This window comes from Gymnogyps californianus, chromosome 4, assembly GCF_018139145.2.
Source record: "Gymnogyps californianus isolate 813 chromosome 4, ASM1813914v2, whole genome shotgun sequence".
Taxonomy (NCBI): domain Eukaryota; kingdom Metazoa; phylum Chordata; class Aves; order Accipitriformes; family Cathartidae; genus Gymnogyps; species Gymnogyps californianus.
In genome coordinates, this window is record NC_059474.1 from 48,213,461 (window position 1) to 48,237,092 (window position 23,632).

At 37.0% G+C, this 23,632-nt stretch overlaps 1 protein-coding gene across 3 annotated transcripts in view; it reads right to left on the reverse strand.

The window, feature by feature from the left end:
* Positions 1 to 383: 383 nt before the first annotated feature.
* The window catches only part of GUCY1B1 (guanylate cyclase 1 soluble subunit beta 1), a 45,298-nt gene continuing 22,049 nt past the window's right edge, over positions 384 to 23,632 (reverse strand). For 2 of the 3 annotated variants that reach the window (XM_050895592.1, XM_050895591.1), the window contains 10 exons: positions 22,425 to 22,622; positions 13,552 to 13,782; positions 11,997 to 12,113; positions 10,936 to 11,069; positions 9,920 to 10,117; positions 7,825 to 8,062; positions 6,823 to 6,963; positions 5,514 to 5,668; positions 5,070 to 5,196; positions 384 to 1,710 (listed from right to left, as the gene is read on the reverse strand). In XM_050895592.1, the coding sequence (XP_050751549.1) occupies positions 1,687 to 1,710; positions 5,070 to 5,196; positions 5,514 to 5,668; positions 6,823 to 6,963; positions 7,825 to 8,062; positions 9,920 to 10,117; positions 10,936 to 11,069; positions 11,997 to 12,113; positions 13,552 to 13,782; positions 22,425 to 22,622 (1,563 nt within the window). In that variant the 3' untranslated portion in view covers positions 384 to 1,686. The remainder of the gene's footprint in view (positions 1,711 to 5,069; positions 5,197 to 5,513; positions 5,669 to 6,822; positions 6,964 to 7,824; positions 8,063 to 9,919; positions 10,118 to 10,935; positions 11,070 to 11,996; positions 12,114 to 13,551; positions 13,783 to 22,424; positions 22,623 to 23,632) is intronic. The other variant, XM_050895593.1, reaches the window with a different exon arrangement.

Consider the following 23,632-nt stretch of genomic DNA (forward strand, 5'->3'; position numbering starts at 1 on the left):
GAGGTGATGGAAAGGAATATATGTGGCTTCCTCTCTTCATTTCCCATTCCTAAAGCTTTGGTTGGTAACGTACATTCTGCTCAAAGTGGAGAGCTAATAATTTTTGATTGTTAAATATTGTCCAAGAGTTTCAAAGGAATGTATGCATTTTTGTGACCTCATCTACTAATTTTGGAGCATATTTTTGAACGCTACTTTAATCTGAGGATGTGATCCATTAACCTGAATGTGGGAGACTCTTGGATATTTGCAAACATTGGAACAATGACTTGATAAATTATTTAAACTTGGACTTCAAATTATGGAACGGAGAACATACTTTTTTTGTATCAAACAATGAAATACAGCTTTCACCGAAAAGAAAATCCCAAAATTTCTGTAAGTCAGTGGAAAAAATAATTTATTGCAATTTCTTTTGCACATTAACATGAAACATTTATACATATATATTCTGTGCTGATAAGGTATACTAGATATAGACAATTTTTATACACAAAGTAATTGCACTATCCTATTTTATAATGCAAATATTCAGAAATTATGAGTCAGATAAGAACAGATATTATTCACATAAAAATGCACTGTATGTTGAAGTTATGGAAGGTCTACGCATCTGAAACCTTGTCCACTTTTACTAACTGTATCAGCTGACAAAAGACACTATGTCCCCTTACAAGGGACATATCTTAATTATGCCATGATGCCTAGAATACTATCAGGTCCTCCCAAGTAATAAAATAAGATCATTTCTAAAAATTAGAGAGACCAAACCAAAAGGCAACCATGACAACCATGTCCCGGCAGCATGCCTTTCAATTCTGGGGGCTCCATCAGAAAAGAATCAAAGCACTACAGGTGGTCTAAAATTGTCCGGCAATCTATTATTAACATGACAACTTAATTTAGTTAGTATAAATCAATGAGAAATACATTGCAAGTGAACAGCATTTTAGTAGACGTACATTGGCACATGCTTCAAATGGCAGTATCAGACAAACAACTGCCCCCTTTCAATATAGAAAATGTTTACATAGTGTCTACAAAGGGAAAACGCAGGATGATATCAAAATGGGAACCTTTTTCTAACCAGGAATTTACAGTGCATCAAGTGTTATTCACAAAATGAATGGGAAGCATGGTAATAGCAGAACTAAATCTGATAAACAACATTTATACAATAATTTCCATAATGCTGCTTTAGGTATTATTTTTAAAAACAGCTCTTTAGGTTCATTGCTCTGCCCAACAACTGAAATACCTGTCTTTCCAGAAATGTCACTGATTCACGTAACCACTATACTTCAGAGATGAAGATGAAGATGTGAAGCATCAGATTGCAGTGATTAGTTGTGGTGTGCATACTACAAAATTTTATTCAGTATTACCTGGTGGTAGGAAGGGCCACATGACTGACGTGCAAAAATGCATATCAAAAAAAGGAAAGCTTGAAATACATGCTTATAGCAGAGATATAACAATACCAAACATTAAGGAAAAAAAAATAGCAAGCAAGCCTCGAGAAAAATGGTGAGTATGATTTCAGGAGTAGGGCAAAAGGCAATGGTACTGCACACAGCAATGGGAGATATGACGTGAAATAACATCCATAACTCAACCTTACTGCCTGGCACCCTATTTGGAGACAGTATTGCACCCTATCCAGCGTCCTCTTCCTCTTCCCTCAGCTCAGAAAGCATCTTGCTTTGTTTCCTTGAGTGCATGCAATTAGAATTTGAGAAGTAAGGGATTTTCTTCGAAGCAACAACATGGTGGGTCAATGCAGTGACAAAATACATTTTACAACTTGCAACCAATATCAGTAAATAACAAAAATAATAAAACACATCATAGGTAAAGCACGTATTTCTTTTGTATGTGTCGTATGTAGGAATGTTACAATTCCTACATTCCCTGATGAACTACCAGCTCTGACTGAGATACTTTAACTTGTTCCCATCAGTAATGGGGGGACGGAGCAGAAGAGAAAGATATTTGAAAGTAGGGAATGATGGAAATTGCAGTCAGACATCTGAGGCTCTCTGCAAGCTTTATTTTTTAAAACAAATCTGTTTCTCAGAACCTCTGTTAAAATAATAATGATAGTAATAATTAGTCTTATAACATGCAAACAAGCAGATGCAAAATGAGTAACTGGTCACAGTTGCTTTTGTTCTATGTATATTTCTGGTGCAATTCCAATTATTGCTGTAATGGTATCATGGAAGAGGTATCTTAAGTGGAAAAAAGTAAAGAAGCAGCTTTCCAAACCAACACTGATTCTTGTAAATCAGGTCTTTCTCAGACTAACTACTGCTCATGGTGACTGATATTAGAGATGCCAACTTAGGAACCAAGTTTGAAGTATGCTGAGCTGCTCCAACGCTAAAAAATTTACAGGTGTAGCAGAGAGACAGCATATTTTAAGCCTTGGTTTCACATCTTTATGCCAGCTGTAAGTATTGTATCCTCTTTCCTCACCATATATTAATTACTGGGCTTCAGGGTAAAATATTATGCTGATAGATTTGCAAATGCTGAGCTAATAACTCTCTAAGGGATATAATGAAAAGCAGAATATATCACTAATGTGTCTATTCTAGATTTAAAGACATTGGAGGTAGAAAACTTCACAGTAAAAGAATAATCAGCAGAAATATCTTCAGGATGATTTAAGAAATATTTTCATGTTTACTTCTATAAGCCACGGTGCAATATTCTGGAGTGACCTTTCAGGAAATTTACTATACAGTTTCTGAATATAAGTTAACATGCCATATTTATTGTTATGAACAGTCCCTCTGAAATCAACAGCACTGCACATGATAATACATTAGCATGTGTATGTGTTTGAAAGGTCAGAGAGAATAAGATTCTGAAAAGAAAACCAAGACTACACCCTTGCCTAAAGCAAAGCGATTACTATAAGGTAATCAAACATTAAAAGTTGGTTATCTGATTTCTGCTTTTGGATTACAACTATTATGTACAGCCTATAAAGTGCCAGAAATAACATGTAGAGTACCTTCACAAGACAAAGAGAAACTGCAAACAGTTCAGAAAATCTTACAGGAGTAAAACTGAGCGCATCTTTTTGTGTATGGACAGATGAAATTGTGCAGGGAGTGAAAAAGAATTAAAAGATTAGAGGATTATATTCTTTCACTTTTCAAAATCACCTCTGACAATATGATTATCAGTTCCAATCACCACACGAATGTATATTTCTAGTCTCCTATTCTCCCAAACTTACTACAATTTAGAAGAGATACCTGTGATGGGAGATGTCCTTCTATCTATAAGAATTACATGTATATCTGAATTTCAGAATTAACAAAAGCTAACAAAAATTAGAGAGTTTTTGAGTGTGCTTAAACTGTGAGTCTTAAGTGCTCCTGAAAATGAGGCTGACAGTATTTTTCTGTCAGGTTTATTCCTGCCCCCATGTACCCCTCTACAAAGCTCGATTACTAGATAATAGTATCAGCAAGTACCTCTCAGGACTTGCTGCGAGGACTAACAAAACCAACTGTTGTACAAGATCTCTAAAAGGAAATTGCAGAATTTAAAATTCTAAACTATCTGAACTCTATATTCATATTAAACATGTGTGATGCTGAAAGAAGGCAAATACCCACCTGACTCAGTACCCCTCTGAAATTTTACATTTAAAATTACAATGTGCCCTGCTACAAATGATAGGACGTAATTTATAATGCAGAAAAAAGTGAAAGATGTTTAATGAAAATATATTTTAAATACAACTATAGATTTGAAAGAATGGTAGCCATGTGATATTACAGTTAATCTTGATGTAGAATAAAAATAGAAAAGTATTATCAAAAGTGGCACACAGAATATTATTGTAAGTAATATACACTAAAATACAGACTTCAGCAGAGTTAAAGTACAGGCTCTCCCCTGAAGTTTAATACTGGGGGTTAATATTGGGACTTACCATTAAAAAGTCAGTATTCATACAGTTGGGTACCAGTGGTAATAAATCTGGATTAGATCTCCTAAAAAGCCCAAACAGTTTAACAGGCTAAATTTCATTTTCAGAAGCACATGAGTATTCAGACAGGTAATTAATTTCCTGTGACTTACAAGAAGTATTTCAGCCAAGGTAACTGACGACTTCCATTATTTTAGTCAGGTGTATTTTTAAGATTAAATACATTAGCTTAAAACTCTTCTTTTTGTATTACTTCAGGACAAAATTCAAGCTATGTAAATTACTTTTACTCTTTTTTTCTCCCTGTTGGCAATGGGTGGAATGTATGCACCTGCTCAGCTATGGCAAATCAGCCGGTATACTGTAACCTGATTAAGTGTCTAAGTTTGTAGCACACTTATGAGTCTAGATCTCATTGGCTTTTAATGAGATTTTGGTTAGTACATGCCCAGACTTCTGAAATTGAGGCATAAGCTTAAAGACGACTCAGTGCTTGAAGAGCTTTACCCTACATCATTTTGAGAAGAGGATTTAGGCTCATATGTAATTTAGAAGAAATAGTTTTCACCTGGTATATTTCTAAAGCAAGACCTTTATCATGCAACAGGCTCTGAACAAGCAGTTCCATCCGGGGTTAACACACCACCATACACATCAGGTGTGAACCTGCCTGCAAGTACTTGCTGGACTGTTGCCTAAATATTTGAAGGCACATTTATTCACTCACTGTAAGAAAGCAAATGGTGAATTTTGAAGTGCTGATAACCAGACCTGTCAGCTAAACAGAAACGGACATTACATTGCAAAATCTAGTACAGCGGAGAAATCCGTAAGAGGGAGATATAAATATTTAAACACTTGGCCTTCCCTCAAGGACTTTTTAAAATACAAAAGTATTCTTTCAGGGACTGTACAAACTGCAAAGACAAATAATCAAGGACTTTAATGTGCTGTCAAGATAGTAAATGCATTAATGAAATAGTGTTGTATAAAACTCCTCATTTTTTCTAGGGAACATTTAGTTATGCAAACACAAACGGATCTCAATGGTTTAGATTAAATTTGTCATGTTTATGCCTTGTTTAAAAAAAAAAAATTACACTCTGGTTAGTCATACCTCTGTCTCTGTACTCTTTCTGGACAAAAACCAAACCTGCATTGGTTCTTTTTTACCCTTCATAGAAACTGGACCCCTGTACTCCAGGTGGAACTGAGGATCTGAATTTTCTGGTGTCATAAGACACCTGAAATTGAAAGAGAAAACATGTAAATGTATGTATTATGCATGCAGGCCACACACTATATAAAATATTAAACATGCTACAGATATGTGAACAAATTAACATAAGAGTCAAATTTATCTCTAGATCATTATTGTATTTGCATACAAATAATGGTATATCATAATGCAATCTGCCATACAGTTTCATGAGAACTCATGTACTTAAAGAATGTGTTGCAGGAGTCCCGTCACTTTCAACTCCAAAGACACTTTGACGTTATGCTGACAAAGTGATTTCTTTTAAGATGTCAACACCAATAAAAATACTGCATCACTCACCTGTAAGTATATTCAGAGACATTTATCTTTCCCTTTTCTCCAGTAGTTTCTGTTCTGCTCGTTAGATTGACGGTATTTCCAAAGAGACAGTAACGTGGCATCCTTTGGCCTATGACACCTGTGACTACCTCACCAGTATGGATTCCTATTGTTATCTTTAGAGAGAAAAAATAAAGTTTGAATATTCAAAATCAACGCAACTAATCTGATGCTTCTGACTAAATACAGGTATTATGCTATTTCTATCTACTAGAGTTTATTTTTTCAATGTGCCACTCCTGCTTCTTCAAAGCCTTGCATATTGTGTTTTGTGTCACTTTCGTTTATTGTAGTGCAGTGTCATGGCTCTGCCTCCCACATGAAAGAACTCCATATTTTTCCAGCATGCAGCATGCCATGCTGCTATTATGTACTGTGAAATTAAAAAAAAGTGGAAAGAAAGGCATACTCTGCAGGTCTGTGTTTAATGAGTGCTCAGAAGATGCAGAAGTGGATGGTGCAGGTCAAGAAAAAAAGATGTTTCTCAGAGGAAACATCATGGTATTTTGCTTTTAAAAGCTCTAGAGATAGGACAGGGGTTTGGAGAAGCTCATTCTTATAGCACATTATAATTATTGTAAAGCCTCAAATCAAACGTGCTCATTTCTTTGCCCAGTGACAAAGTGAAGTACACAGATCTAAGCTAGGCGTTAGACCAATAACATCCATGTAAATAGAAATATGCATCACACTCATTACTTATTTTGCTCTCACAGCCTTCTGATGAGGACAGGTCAATGCAGCCTCCCCAGTTCTGTATTAATACCACAACATCTTCATAAAATCCCACAATGAGTGAACTTCCACTAATATACATTGTTGCCAGTAATCATTGCCATAACTGCCTATGGAACTGTACTTTTCTTTTTAATGCAATATTTTCTCATGCTGACGTGAAGATCTGAAGCATGATCAAAAATATCAGTGAGGGAATATTATTGTTCTGTTCATTGAGATGAAGAAGACTCAATGAATTGCACTTGATGCACAATGGGAATTTGTTGATTAGATTGAAATGATCGGAAAACAGACATAAATGATGCGGACCTACTTTAGTCCTTTAAAAGATTAAGCACAATAATTAGATTTTAAGGTCTGGGAACTGCACATCATATCTACATGTGACTCTTCATATTATTTGTAGATATCAGTCTCAAAATCTAACAATAACAAAGCTTGCATGGACTGGGACTTGAGCATTATCATATGTCAAAGCATTATCATCATATCAAAGAATGGACTCTTCATTCAAGCCCACACATTTACTAACCTGTACAGGCTCACCATCTACTTGAACTTGGCCTGCTATTTCCATCATATCCAATGCCAGGTGGCAGATAGATCGTGCATGATGAATGCAAGGCTCTGGTAGACCACTCACTGTCATATACTTGTCCCCAACTGTTTCCACCTATCAAGATATAGATTTTTCAATTGCTTTATTATCGTGGGCTTTAGAGTACTAGAAAGGATGTAGTGCTTCCTTCAAGACTGCTTGTCCTTTCAAATAGTCTCCCTTCACTCTCATTCAAATCACCCTAATTCCCGTCATCTCTGCTTGTTATTGAAGAGAATTTATTGTATGCCCACAACGTAACAAATTAAAATGACACTGTGATTGTGTGAACTTGAGCCTCCCTTTTGGGGTCTTCTGAATTTCTGTAGAAACTGAGCACTACGTTTGTTTTGACTCACACCCTTGATTCACTTCGTACAGGACATAAAATTGATTTCTAGTAAAAGTTAGGAATGAATCTTATACATATAAACAGACAAGCATACACCTGTACATATATATGGGATCTCTCTCTCTCTCTCTCTCCCCCTACCTGCTACCAGCTGCATCTGCAACTACACCTCATTCCTAATGAAGAAATGAAATTCACATTGAGTAACTGAATAATAAGTTATAATTTACAACCAGAGGACCCAGATATATGACTGAAAAACTTAAAGCACAGGGTCAGCAGAACCACAAACTGCTTGTATAAGTGTTCACATCTGCTAAACGTGGAAGTAGATTTATGTATCCACCTAATGGGTGACTGTGCAGAAATCCTGCTGAGAACTAAGCCCTTTATGTTCCTTCACGCATTTAGAGATAAACAACATACTCTTCTTTAGCTATGTAATATCAAGTAACACAGTTCAAAGACTGAGAACACAACTATTTTTTTAAAAAAAGCCTAAAAGCTAAAGGATGGAAAAGAGTGACATGATAGTAAATTATTGAAAAGTCACAGATTAAATACTTTGAAAATCTTCTGCTTACCTTGTAAACAAATGGATTCCTTCGTGAATCAGTCAGAATATCAAATCTCGTGTAAAGATCATTTAAAAGATTAACAATCTTCATGGCTCCCTCTCCAGAGGCATGTTTACTACAGAAGGCATTGAATCCAACAATGCCACTGAAAAGAATGGTCACATTGTCATACCGCTTAGCTGGAACAGGACGCTTGTGTCTCAGCTCATTTGCCACTGATGGTGGTAGAACAGAGTACAGTAATCTAAACGTGTAAGAAAAGAAAGGCACAAGCAAAACAGAAAGAATGTGGAGAAAGGTCTTTACATCAGCACTCTTCAAATATTAACTTAGTACATCCCATCGGGTTTATAACATACTTGCATCATCAAAGAGAAATATAAAAGATGTTTACCGAAGAATATGTTATTTTGGAAACAGGAACTGATCAACATCAGCATACCTAAAGCCATGACATTTCAAACACACATTAATACATCTAAATTACCAATGAAATGAGGCATATATTACTAATTCTTCTGACATGATCTGTTAATAGTGTCTTGGATCGTTTTTGCTTATTGCTTAAGCGTTTCTGCCATATACTCAGCTCATATAATCTGGTTTTGCTCACAGAACCATAAAAACTGCAAAAAAGGCCATGAAGAGATCAAACGTTTTCAACCTTTGATCAATTCATGCATTGGTAAATGCTTCCTCTTCTGTTGAGAATGCTGCTTTTAGGGTTTATTGTATTTTTTTTAATTAATAGTCTATATGACATATTAACACTTGTTCATATTACAAATTATGCAAATAAAATCCAAATCACACACACACAGCCTCACCCTACTCTCATGTATATTCCTTCAACTTTCTAATTGCCATCTTAAGGTGTATTTCCCTCCTTACACAGCTAAGTGGGCAAGCTGAAGATATCTGACTGTCACAAATCTTGAGCATCATTTTGTACACAGCCTCCTGCACAAACCCTCATTAGCTGCATTTTTGGCAAGTTCACTACTGCATGAGTTATAATTAGTGAATACTTCTGGCACGTGATATAGTAACTGACACTGTTCCAGCGGCTGCCAAGAAGGCTAGAATTCCTGAAGATAAAATGACTTTATAAAGCAAGTCAACAGGAATGAATAGAAAAAATATTTTTTAGGCTTCTTTTCTCTCTGACTCTTCCATCCAGCCCTTTCAAGTCTTTTTACAATAATTTCCATTACTCTACTACAGAAAAAAAAATCTGTCAATAGAATTCATAGCACAACAAATGTTAATTCTACTAGTAAACAAGCATAATTCACAAGGAATTCTCCTATTACAGAGATGGGAACTATGTTTTATAAACAACAGTCAACCCTCAACTCCACACTGCTTGTCACACAAACTTTTGTTTAATTTACCTGCCAGTAGTCCTTGAGCTGAGCTGCCATGGACTAATGCTATGAATTTGATTTTATAGTTACCTGTAGAAATGGATTTGAGGCCCAATGCATATACTTTATTATTGTTATGTACTTACATCTAGATAGTAGTATTATCTAGATAGCCCCAAATCCATTTCTACAGATAACTATAAAATCAAATTCATAGCATCAGCCTACTGCAAAACTTCACCTTTACATAGACTATTTTCGAGGCTTGTAAGATACGTTTTTCTGTTCTATTAACCTGTGAGCATGGCAGTCCAGAAAGACAAAGTGGTCTACAGCCGGTTTACAGAACTGTGTCAAATAGCAGCATTTGGGCATTCATCAAATTCATCTTGGCTACAGGGACGGCATGTAAGAAAGTTTGCAAAACTACTGTTTTAGGTAATTCACAAAGCAAAAAGGGTTGTCAGTTCACTTCTCATAACTTTCCTTATCAGGGAAGGAGCCATCAAAACACCTGTGCATGTAATAGCCTAGACTGCAGATGACATTTGACAATCTAAATAAAGAAACGCCCTATGAGGTGTTAAAGTAAAACGTTCTTTCTTGACTCCAAAATTATCAGCCCTGAATATCTCTCATGTTCCTTCCAAGATTCTGTTATTTTTTGAAGAAGGTAGCTATAAACAATATATTGCTGTGACTGTTTCAGCTCAAAATCAGGATTTGGTTCTTACGTGTCTGTCTTTTTCTTTTCATCTTCCAGTGCACGCAGCGTGTGCTGCAGTCTGTCAGTGAGGATCTCAAGCTCTTGAGTCAGTTTATATTCCTCTCTGAACTGCTCTCCCAAAAGAACCAGATCACGGGTAGCATCATGCAATGGAATATCACTCAGATATAAACCTCTTCTGGTTAAATCATCCAAGTTCATCACACTGCAATGTGGAGAAATATATAATAACATGGGTACAATTAAACTTGCCAAAGGAGCATTTAAAACTCAAATGAACAGCAGAGGCTGCTGAATAACAGAAGAAAGATTATGCCTCTGAACTTGTGATGAGCTGTACAACATATCCCTTCTATGAAATACCTTATTTGTGTTCATTCACGTTAACGCATGGCTCTTGATTTTTGCATTTAAATACAGAATTCTCATTGATGAGTTCCATGAACATATCAAATGTACATACTTCAGTACACAAATAAAAGCGAGATTACGTTAAGGTAGCCTCTTCCCTTTCTGTCTTCATCCACTCTCCCCCTTTTACACAGGAGATTAACGTATCATAACTGTGTAATCTGACGTGTTAGCTCAACATGCTCTTAGCTAAAGAAGCCCTCCATTCAATCCCCCATTCCAACCACTTCTTTATAATCATCACTGCTCTCTTGCATTAAAACTACTGCAAAAATATATGAATTCACATAGGAAACAAAATCATTGTGGCATTTCTTAGCACTCTCAGAGTAAGAAACAAAGGACAAAACTTGCCAAAAATCATGGAATCATGAGGAATTCCCATTTGTACAAACTGTGCCAGAGCATCCCAATGTTTATATTGAATTATTTAATAATCAGTCAAGTTCTGATGTTTAAATGCTCCTCCCTCTTTTAGTATAAACACATCAAAATCAATGAAATCAATACTTGAACCAATTAACCTCTGTAGTACTACTCTCATAAGTGTTCTTAAAATTAGTAATTGTAAAATAAAAATCAACATTATAGAACGCTTAAGGTTTAAAGTACCTTGGTGAACAAAGAAAGAGAATGCTGTCTGCTTCAGGCAAGTAGATCATTTGCCCTTTCAGGCGTAAGCAGCTGATTTCTGTGCCAGTCAGTTCATCTTCACATTCCAGCTTTTCCACATCCAACAGCCCCTCCTGGTGATGAAAAGTCACAATTATATAAGGACAATGGTACATGTGTTACACACCAGGCCACGTACATAAGTGCCTTCACTATGAAGGCAGTCAGAATGTTTGGAATAGAATTACAGCCTACATTAAAACCCAACTAATTTCTTATTTGAACACCATACACCACCCATATTTTAATACTGTGATTTGCTACCTCAAAGATATAAAGCATGGTATCTTTCTTTACGTTCACGTTCATAACTTCTTGTTTTCTTCTGCGTCATTTCTTAACAACAGTTTGACAAAAGTATTGCCTATTCTATGAAGTTCTGTCTATGCCTGGGAGCGTCTCTAAGAAATCTTGTTGGTTTCTCTCAGGTATAGTGTCCTGGTTTTCGCTGGGATAGAGTTAATTTTCTTCTCAGTAGCTGGTAGCTTATTTGCTGGCTGGGGTTAAACCACAACATATAGTTTTCTATAAATAAACAGGCTCCTTGACACAGCAGGTGCTACTCTACATGCTGCATTCGTTCATATCACCTGCCTCCTCTCCTGCCCTCTCTAGAGAAGAGGACACAGAACTGTGTATGAACGTATGGGCCCAAGCAAGAACACATTTCGTATTTGTCTCCCATATTGTTATGAAGCAAAAGTAAATGTAATTGGCTTTCTACATTTACTTTGGTACAATGCCATATAATGGGTTGGCCCCTTGCAAAGAAAGCATCAGACATGAAGTATATGTACTTCACTACTCCTATAAAGCATTCTACTTAACAGCTACACATGAATTCACACCTGTGACTTTTTCTTAGCTCAAGACTCAAAAGGGACGGAGCATACTACTGTGCAAAGAATTTTCTCTGAAGACTTCTGAGCTTTCAGCACTTCTTCTTATCTCTCCAAAGCATACTTACTTAAAGAAAAGCCAGGTGAATATTCTCTAGTTACCTTGGTCCTCAGTACAAAGACTGTATTGATATGTGAGAGGATCCCATGGAAACTAGTATCAATATGAGGCCGGACCAAGGAGAAAACTGACAACAGACTGCAATTTCCTGGCTGCAGCTAGAATTAAAAAAAAAGAAAAAAAAAGATTGTTATGTTTTATAATAAAAATATACATGGAGTAATTATATTCAATTTGCTTAGATGACAATACTGAATGGAAGAGAATATACACTTTATGCATGTCTCCATTAAAACACAAGGTTTTTAAATTAAGGATTTTACATCGGAAGTATATTGACTTCAAAGTGCAATTCTAGTCTGCAACATGACTTTGCAAAATTGTGTTAGACTATCACATTTGTTATCTGTCAAACTGTTCCCACTCTAGAGTAAAAAAAGCTTTCCAGTGTTTTACTCCTAAGTGACCTCCTTCAAACTCCCTTTTCAATGAGCTATGTTCTCTAAAGCATCAACCTGATAATAAGGATTCTGATAGCCATCCTCAGTAGGCCAAATAGTTAGTTATAGCTGTTCAGTGAATGCCCTTGGGAAAAATCTGGCAGAGCTACTTACAAAGCTCTTCTTTCAAATCTTTCTGCAAAATTCGGAGAGAAATCACCAAAAACAAATTGCAGGAAAAAACAAAAAACATAAAATTGCATTTTAAAAGTATGTCAATGATTCAGAAACAACATGGTATGTGCAACATTAGCCTACATAATTGTAAAGATCATTGATGTTTTCATCATCTTACCTTTTGCTTCTCTCATATTACTGCTTTTACCTGTTGCTTATTTTTAGAAACACTGTCAGCTCTTTCAGGCAAGAACTGAGGTATCCTATTCATATACAGAATATGTAACATTAAATGGACCTCTGAGTACTCTTTTACTGTAAATAACCAGAGGAAATTGCAGCAGCTGCATTCAGTTCACAACACATAGCTATATATAGATCACAAACATAGTGTGGCTCATCTTAGTTAATACTGATGCTTTTGATGCACAAGCCAAGAAAGTATACTGCAACTTCTGTTATTCTGCTCTTCAGTTATTGTACATCTGACAGCTTAAGTATTTGAAGGCATTACTGTCAAGTAATACATATAGACTATGTATCTGCTGCAACACTACACGGTTGTATGGGCAGGACCATTTCCTGAACCCCAGGTCAAGTTGCACTGACTGTCTCACATTCACTTTAAAGAGTTATCTGCCACTTTCATAGCAAATGTATCTTGGAGTGAGCTACAAGAAAGAATCAAGTATCAAGCTAACACCTGAATTGTGGAGGTGATCAGGTTTTCTCTGCTCAAGCTTATTCTCTTACTGCAAATGGACATGATCATAAGGAACAGAGCTGTTGTAGAATTAGGGCTATTTTCACAGTACTTTTTCAAACAAGAGGAGCACAATGTAGTAAAAATTATACAGTTACACAGGAATGCTGTTTAGACAGAGAATCCTAAATCTATTTTATTTATCTTTAAAATAAACCTGTGAAGCATCTAGCATTAGGAATCTCTATGATTATTCACGCACGAGAATCATCTAACCTGTGGAAGGACTCTGTATATAGCATTGCCACACTGTGTGACCACCAGATCTCTGTCAAATATTATGTGGAAAGGAAAGGCCTTGCAGAAAGTATAGGGACTGATGCGAGACTCTTGGGTACCATTTTCTTCAAATCTGTCAAGGTCTTCATAGTAGTCTTCTTCTTTAGACTCCTTCTCTTCAATTAAAAACTGAATGTGGTCACATTCCTCATTTCTCTGTTGAATAACCTAGAAAAATGAAGGAAAAAATGAAAAACTGAAAATTCTGCTACTCATTAATAACTAGTGACATTAATAACTAATAACATAGCTACTATGAAGACAGGAATACATTTAGAGCAGAAAGATGAATTCAAGAATGATATTTGCATCTTGAAAAATAATATATTCTAATATGTATTTCCGATTTTAGAGAGTCTTTATAATTCCAGGCGAGTAATTATGCCTTTGCTTAGCCACAGCTGCTCTTTGCATGAACAACATATTGAAGATCACTCAAATACAATTTATAAAGCCTGAGTGAAATACACATCCTGAAATCAGGGGTCAAGGTTCGGGTTATGCTTGCTTTCACCGGTACATGCCAGAAAACAGGACTCTCCCCTCCCCTTGAATGAACATGTGGCAAGTCTTGAATTACACAGACCACTTGAATCCTTATTTTGATGAAAGCTGTTTGCAAGGTCTATAACACCACAGGAAACAGTGCTGACCAAAGATGGGCATGTCATAGTCAGCCAGAAGAAAGGTGGATGGAGCAGGTGTTTGAATATACAGTCCTTACACATTCAAGCAATGATGACTGCAACATCAGGACCAACAGATAAAACTAAAAGCAATGACAATCTTCTCCAAGCTGCATTCCATATTAAATGAATCACAGCAAAACCAGAGTCATCTACATCAGTCAAATCTCAAGTGTCTTGAATATAGCATTTCACACTTCAGTAATTTTACTCAAAGTTAGTAAAAAATATGAAATTAATAGGGATTATTTTGTTTGCAGTGAGAGTCATGTATTGCAGCATAATTAAAGCTAATAACTAATAGAATAATATAATTTACCTTGAGAGGCCAAATTCACCTCTTCTCAAGCCTAATTAGATTTAATGACTGGAACAGAACAATTCTATTTACACAGTATTGTTTAGCTGCAACTTTCTGGAACATGTTGCACCTGATTCTACTTTCATGTAAAGTCTGATCCTAAAGCCACTGAAGCAAAAAAAGACTTCTTAAAATCTCTAATGCATCCTGATTCTGCCCTTTACACATAGCCTAACCACAGAGATTAACAGTTACAATATGAAAACAGAACAGATATGCACAAACACTGCACTTGATCCCTAAGATGTTTAGTTCATTTCTCCTCCACAACCGTCAGCCATGCTAGCTGATCAGCTGGGGAGTGGAGATTCCTTTATTTGTTCCTATACAAATGGAGGAGTGTAAAACAACAGAACAATATTTTATTGCTAAATGATGCTTAATTTAAGAAGGTAGTGTTCCTTGATCTCCTATTTGACTATTCATTTAAAGGAAACAGAGGCTTTTCTGGAGGACAGTTCAGAACAGGAGCCTGATTTAGGTGCTCTATAGCATGTGCTGCTTTAGTCTTCTCTTTCTATTGCATACATAAGTAACTCAGAGAAAGATCAGCCTACTAAATTCACCAGCTAATGTAGGTACCTAAAGCTGGATGTATGAGCAAGTTCAAATGTTAATGATGATAAAACCTAATTTCCTCAAGAAACTGTGTTGGCAATCCATATGGCAGTGTGTGGCAAAGAGAAGTGGGAAATTTTGAGTTAATAAGAGGCAAACCTCAGAAAGAATATGTGGTGGTCATTTGAGGAGAACAAGTTATGTGGGTTTGTCTAGGAAAATGGAACATAGTAGATGGAGACGTAGTTTTCCTCTGAATTCAGGGTTTAAAGGTTCTCCATGTCTTCCTCTTCTTTTAAATCATTATCCCTGAAATTGTGAGAGACTGTGGCCATATTGAGGATTGATAGAAGGTATAATTGAGACTACACACAGCAACCTTTTTCAAACTGTGTAGAATTATCACTAGAATTGATCTATGCTTCCAGATAATTTCCAGTCCTGGATCTTACTTCAAAGGGTTGCTCTTGCCACAACTGGGAAAAAAATGCATACTTTGGATGAAAAGCTTCTTCATTCAGCAAAGCAGACCTAAAATTCATTTTTAAAGATCTAATCATTTTTAAGGAAATGTTCATATTAACAGCACATCACCTTCCAGAGATACTAATATTATCACCTAATGACCATCTTAGTCACTACATCCTACATTCTGTTACCAACCTGCACCTGTACTTACAGGTTTTTTCCTGCTACCATGCAGCACCTAACAGATTTTTCATAACTTCCCATTTTTTTCCATGTCTTAAAAATGAATGATGCATCAATAAACAAAACTCAAGTGTTGGTGAAAAAACCCCCCACCTATAAAAATAGAACTGCTACATGCTTCAAGTCGTCTAACTAAGTTTGAGACACAACCCTCCACAGATCCTACAAGCTTACGCAGTGATGAAGTCAGTCATCACACACCATGTGCTATTTTCCTAACCTTTATAGATTAGAACTGTCAGTAACAGTGCAAAGCTGCAAATTTCCCAGGCATCTTCAAGTTCATTTGCAACACTATTTTTGACTAGACTCCCGGGCATCTAGAAATGCTTGCTGTATTAGTGCATCACATTAGTGCAGCAAATGAACAACACGCCAAACACATGGAAACGTGTCAGATCTACAAGACAGCCACAGCGCCAGCTGCACACTCCTAGTAAACCTGGAGTTTGTGGACTCTGTGAACATGGCTGGTTTACTGAATTTGATTCTGGTCATCCATGCACAGACCCTTATTAACAGAAGCTACAATCATACTAGTCTCCAGGCTAAGAAAGCTACTGATTCATCCTTAAATAACTTCCTATTGGATATGTAATTTCATGATGTCTTTTCTGGTCACATCATTTATGCACTATCTAATCTTCCTATCTCATGATTTCATCCACCTTATCAGCAAATTTAAAATAAGCACTTCTGACCATTAACATAATATGTTAAATTCTATCCTTTCAGCCTTGTACCTACAGATCCAACCTAATTGGCCAGATACCTATCTGGCATAAAGACTTGCCCTAGATACTCTGCAGTATGCTTAACTACAATAGAACTTATCTATTGTTTCATTCTGCAAGCAAAGTTTGCAAGCCACAGAATTTCAGTATCATTTAAATATTGTTGAATAAGCCTCTGTTAAATGCTTGACAAATGAAAGTTCAGTGTCAGAAGCAACAAAGCCAGGAATAAAGTCTAATTCTTCCTCCCCCTGTGGTCTTAGCTGGTGAAGTGACATCAGTTCACCATGTCTAAGAGCTCAATCACCATAGTAACTGCAGTTAAAAACTGACAGGAAAAATCACTCTCCTGGTTTCAAAGAGAATATATAACATCTAACTGCTAACCTGCCTGTGCTTTTCAAAAGATGTATCTTCAGAGTTTGTCCTTGCTTAGTCAAGTGAAAAGTCATACCAATATTTCAGGGAAGGACAATTCAGAGAACAGTTATTTTTAAATGACTTTGTGGTTTAATATATTTGGTGAGCTTCACACAAGACATTAAATCAAGCAGTATCACTGTGATACAGCATGTATAACGAACACATGCTATCTGTAAAACTTTCAATGATGTATCTGCAAGACAAGACTCAATTCTATAGATACAAGCATGTCCCAAGATACACTCGTATCTCAGCATGGGAGAGGGACAGAATGTCCTGGGACAGGGATCTTTTTCCATCAGATTGTGAAGATTAATACAAAGTCAGGTTTTTGCCATCTAAAGGTCAATACAGGATGAAATTCTTGATCTCTTCTGATCCAAACCAACTGTGCAATGCTACTTGACAAATTTCACTGCAGCTGTTTCAGGGTGATCCTGAGGCAAAGCAGTTCACTGTGGAAATGGTACCACTCTTAGCTTTGCACACCCAAAGTTAAAACTGTGGGGTTGTCTCCACCTGGCAGCTGGTTTCAAGGCAGAGACTCTTACTGCACTGAACCTCTGAGCCTGGAGCTAGTGAAGTTTCCTGCTGCCCCTGTGTCAGAATTAGAGGCTGATTATGCTCCACAATTGACTTATCTTCATACACAGCTAGCATTTTAATGTATGCATCAGTACTGCTTGTCCTCCATAACAAGCACCTAAGTAGTTTTTAGGTCAGCTCTCCAGCTGGTCACATTCTGGCTTTGTTTTTTTATATTGCCATTAGTAATGAGACAGTCAGAAATTACCATCTTGTCAAGGATTTCCCCTGGCCTTTTCTCATTTGATATTGTAAACTGTCTTCCCTGTCTAAAAGAAAGATTTTGATAGTCTGCTCTCAGGTAATAACAGAACTGCAGAAGTCTGTTTTCCCAACAGATTTTTGGGCTTTGTAGGATTGTACAACATTCTTCGTTGACCCATACCATTTGCAGCCTTGAGGGAATCTCCGTCCTGACTTTACTTTCACAGGTCACCCTCATTTATACACAAACAACCTCTGACAAGTGAAGCAAGGGAAGGCATAGCCAAAAGGCTGCTAACAGAGATCTCATGCCAAAGCTGGTCACCAGCACCATGAAGATTTTTAGTTCTCATACTGAGACTGGCAGAACTTAAATATTCTTAGCATGTTCTCAAAGTCAGAAACAATTCTTCAGACAATGCCTGCTGCAAAAATTATATGGTCTTAGCTCTATTTAGCTAAAAATGGATTACCATATCAGGGAAGATAAGGCAAACTGGATTTGAACTAATTAATCAATTAATGTCAACCCAGGCTTTCCTGAACTATTCAACTGGAATTGTGAATCCAAGTTCAAAACAAATTGCCTTCCTTTCAGTGCTAACAGAGTTTAACAGAGACAAACTGAGACCTTTTTTTTTTTTTTCTTGCCTTCAGCACACACATACCCTAGGTGTTAAAAGAAAAGGCACATTTCCTGAAGGACACCATTCTGGAAAAAGAAAGCCCTACTGTATTCACAAGAACATGTATATATATATATATGTATGTATATATAAAATAGTTCTGTGTGAAACTGCAGAAACATGATAAAAGTAAACATTTTTTTTTCTATTTAGCTATTTCACCACCCAAAGAAACAACCTGAGACAAAAAAAACAGTTTTTCTGATATTCTAAAATCTAGTTTTTCTCAATATTTATTTTTCCTCTTGTGACCATGAGATTCCTTAGGTTTTCTCTGAAGGTTGAAGGAGGTGATCCTTCCCCTCTACTCAGCACTGGAGAGGAAACACCTGGAGTGCTGTGTCCAGTTGTGGGCTCCTCAATACAAGAGAGATATGGAGCTACTGAAGAGAGTCCAGTGAAGAGCCACTAAGATGATTAAGGCACTGGAGCATCTCTCATAAGAGGAAGGGCTGAGATAGCTGGCATTGTTCAGCCTGGAGAAGAGAAGGCTCAGGAGGATCTTATCCATGTGTACAAACACCTGAGGGGAAGGTGCACAGAGGATGGAACCAGAATCTTTTCAGTGGTGTCCAGTGCCAGGACAAGAGGCAATGGGCACAAACTGAAACACAAGGGGTTCTGTCTGAACATCAGGAAACACATTTCTGCTGTGAGGGGGACTGAGTGCTGGCACCAGTTGTCCAAAGATTTTGCAGAGTCTTCTTCATCCCTAGAGACGGTTGAAAGCTGTCTGAACATGGTCCAGAGCAACTGGCTCTAGATGGCCCTGCTTGAGCAGCGGGGGTTGGACAAAATGACCTCCAGAGGTCCCTTCCAACCTCTGCCATTCTGTGATTCTGTGTAACCCATGAAACAAAATCTAACCACTCAATGAAGTAAAAACACTATTATTGTAAACAATTAAGATCTGCTACCACCTTCACAGAAACTGGTAATATGTAAGACAAATTCAAGCAAAGTTTCATAACAATACAGACTTAGAAGTATGCATTCTCTCAAGCAGATTTATGTAAGCATTCGTTCTAAACAGCCAGAGAAGAAAAGTGGATAACAAAGTATTAAACATCATATTGCAGGTATCAACTTTACACTAAGATAAAGAGAACTGCAGAACTTACTAAACCAGTCCTGTGTTGGATTGTTATGTAAATGCTTTGGATAAAGAGATTTGGAAGGACAACTCGGGAATCTCAGCTCTGTTCTTGCAAGTCAGAAGGCAACTCCCATAACAACAGAAACTCAGGGCTAGGCACTGAGGCTCTTAGTTCCAAAAAAAATTCTTCCTTAAGCAAAATTCTAACTAAAGTCCAAACCAAAACTTTTACAGAAGAGGCATTGATTGGTTCACAAAAACTGAGGGGATGAAAAGCAACTCCATTGTTTTTCCATGCTGTGCTATTTCAAACAATGCATTACTAACAGTCTGAAACACAAAAGCATTAATTTACTAAATTATGAGGCAAGGGATTGAGATGAAAGAATTTGGTCAATTTTTTTCTCCTGTTCTCATTTTTTTGAACAGTGTAAAACTAGCCAGGTACCACAATGGCAGACTTAACTCTGCTTTAAAACCCTCACTCTGTACCATTAATGATTAATAGTTGACCTGTGGAGTAATAGAGGGAGACTTTCACTGTCTGTGTGGATAAGCTGCAAATTTTGGCACTCTCACCTTACATAAACAAGTAGCTGATTATTCTCTGCTTATCTACCACTGAAGTTTGTAAGTATCTGTGGAGTAAAGCACTTTTTAATGTCATTGAAGGTGTCAAAAGCTAGGCTTTATTAACCAGCAGAGACAAGAAAAAGTTCAGGGTTGAGGGCACATGACTTTCTAATAGGGACAAGGGAAAAAAAAGGGTAACAGACCAAATAAAATACAGACAATATACACTTTCCTCAGTTTAGAGGTAATACTAATTTTTAGGTACCTATGTGCTTTTGGCTCAGACAATCTGGAAGAATAATTTGGATTTAAATTAAACTTTGTGCTCACTTACAATAGGTTTGACCAATACTATTAAATTTCTATTTAATTACAGTACAACAATAAAATTTCCAGAAAAGCCTAACAAAGTCAAATGAAAATGAGAAGTAAATTGAGAATCAATATTTAAACCTCTTTGGAACATATATTATTTGTGAGAAGTCCCAGATGGGTATCAGTACTGTCCAATACAATCTTCTCAACAAAGTAACATTCAGACTGAGGACACAGTTTGTCAAAAGTTTGTTCTGATAGCTGCTTTGTACAACCCAGACTTCTCCTCTGCCCCACTGATCACTTTTGTCTCTGCATGACCCCTCGACTATGCTGGCAGAACTCTCTCTGACAGACAGAACACCAAACCACATAAAGGAACAGATGTGGGTAAAAATAACCCAGAAAAAAACCCTGTTATTTTGAACCCAGTTCATTTCCTCAGTCTAGTTTATTTTACAGCTTCACAACAGCTGGAGAGACACAGCTGAAGAAGCTGTCGTAGGACAAGCTTGAGCAGTAAGAGAAGGGAGACTGCATAAGCTGCCTGTGCTACCAAAAGAAATGCTTGTCAAGCAACAGCTTCAGCACTCTTGCAGCCAACTTTCCAACATGGTCCTCCTTGTCTGTCTCAACACTTTGAATAAACAGGGACCCAAGAAGAGGATTGTTTTGATTCTGTTGCATCCTTCCGTATCTGATTACTAACACCTGCTGTAAAAGTTTGAAATACGGATTTCTACACAGTAGAATCTAAACAAGGACATCAGGCATATCACCATCACTATACAGAACTAGCCATTCACTATAAACCTGAGCTAGCTTATAACAAGAAACCTAAAAGACAAATACTCCGATATAGCAGTAGAAATACCTTTGTCATTGGGTTCCTTGTAAATCTCTTATCTGAGCAAGATCATGTCTTTGTGATACACTGATGAAACCGGAACGGATTTTCTAGGCAAGTGTACAATGAAACTGTGCTAGAAATGTAATATGACTAGGGAATAGTTAAAAAAAAAAAAACAAACGCCTGCTGTACCTGCTTAGATTCTTTTCTACTTGATGAAAAGTATTTTATATCAGTTACAATATTTCTAACACCAAAAAGCTTTTATTTGCTGTTTTTCCCCAGATATATCTGCACCTTGGATCAAGCTCTAATTCTATACCATTACATATGCAAGGCCTGATCAATTAAATCTTTCTGTTGCTCTGTATGGACACAAAGCAGAAGCCTCTTTCCCATCTCACAAGTGACACAGCACATATGACATTATGTAAACTCTGTGATTGAGTAACATTTTTCCACTTCTGGGGCTGTAGGTGTATATCCAGCCACACTTCCACACAGTGGTAGTATGAGACCCACATCTTGGTTCTGGGACAGACCTGGCATGCAGGCTGGGAGGAAAACACTCTGCTCGCCAGCCAGGCCTCATCAATGCATATCAGCCTCACAGTTTGCACATAGATGAAGAATCTGGGACAGAGAGATAAAATGTCCATGTTCTCACAGAACACAGTAGACAGTAAGAAATATATGCCAAATATAAAATAAAGTGGAAAAAAGCACCCCAAATAACCCAGTACCTTATTTCTGTACATGTCATCTCCTTCTTTGAATAACGGGATATTGTTTTGAACTGTTCTGGATTGGGTCTGTTTGCAAATTAGTGCTGGCCTTCCCAGCACATGGCTGACCTGTCCTTCAAGCAACACAAATGATGATGGCTCTTCCTGAGTCAGTAGTGATGCCACTGCTTCACAGAGGACAGCAACAATGAAAATGATTGTTTGCCATCACTTCACTTTTGATTTTCTTGATTTTGTCCTAATGACATAAACTTCCAATGTGTACATCCCTTCAGACATTACCTTCATATCTATTTCTGTACCGTGGATCTGTTGAGCTACTGTTTTGATGATTCCAATGACAATGTCCTGGAGACCTTCTCTTTCCGAGTAGTAATGCAGAATGAGTCCCTTCCCCTTCTCCGCATCAGTGCATCTAAAGGAAGGGGCTCGCATACCTGGGTAAATAGTAGCAAGGTGGTCATGCAAAGCATCCAGGTTCTGGAATAAGAAATTAAAAACATGATTATAAGGCATTCACTAATTGTTTCTGAAGAAAGTAAGTACATATTCTATCTAATCTGAACATCTCCTTTCTCCTACTGCTCACACTCCCTGTGCATTTGTCTTATTATTTGTAGAACTGTTATCATAGCAGGCTTTTCAGTTAGCTTGTGACGTTCTTTCCATCCCCGGTGACGTTCTTTCCATCTCCTATGGCAATATTTGGACAATGAATGGCATCAGAATTAGCACTATTAAAAATTACTCCAGATAGTAAGAATTCATGCTTGACTATGCTGTATTTTGAAACACTCCGATGATTAAAGACCTTGTGTGTGTTTCTCAATCCTGTACCTCATCCATTTTCATCCCTTCCAAATTCTAGTCCCTACAATCTCCTCTTCAGATGTGAATTTAGGTGAATTTAGATACAAATAGGCATGTCCTAATAAACATGAATCTTTTTCCTTATTCCCAGTGAAACAGACTAGTTCTGACATCATAACAGTCAACCTAAGTTTACAGGGCCTGACAAAGTCTCAAATTTTTAAGTAAAGATTTAAATGATTAAAAGACCAACCTCAAATACATACTTTCTTTGAGAATAATTGAAAAAATCCACAGAATACATAGAACATATCACAGCTGCTGTAATAATGTTTCAGAACAGGTTATTCAAGAAAGGGAAGAGGTCTTCTATTTTTCCAGGTGATGTCCTGGACATCTTATGTATTGAACTTTAAATTTTGACCAGACAAATTGCTATCTGGAGAGGAAAGCTAAATGATAAATTGATAGGCATATCCAATAAGGACATTAAAGAGAACAATGAGATCAAAATCACACTTAGAACACAACACTAGCTCCGACTTTGATTATGAAGCAATTATCAAGGCTCCAGTTTACTATTTACTGTATATTTAACACAGAAAGAGCAACGTAGAGCAACCTTGCTGGATAGTGCTGCAACCCACATAATTATTTACCTATGTTGTAAAATTCATACA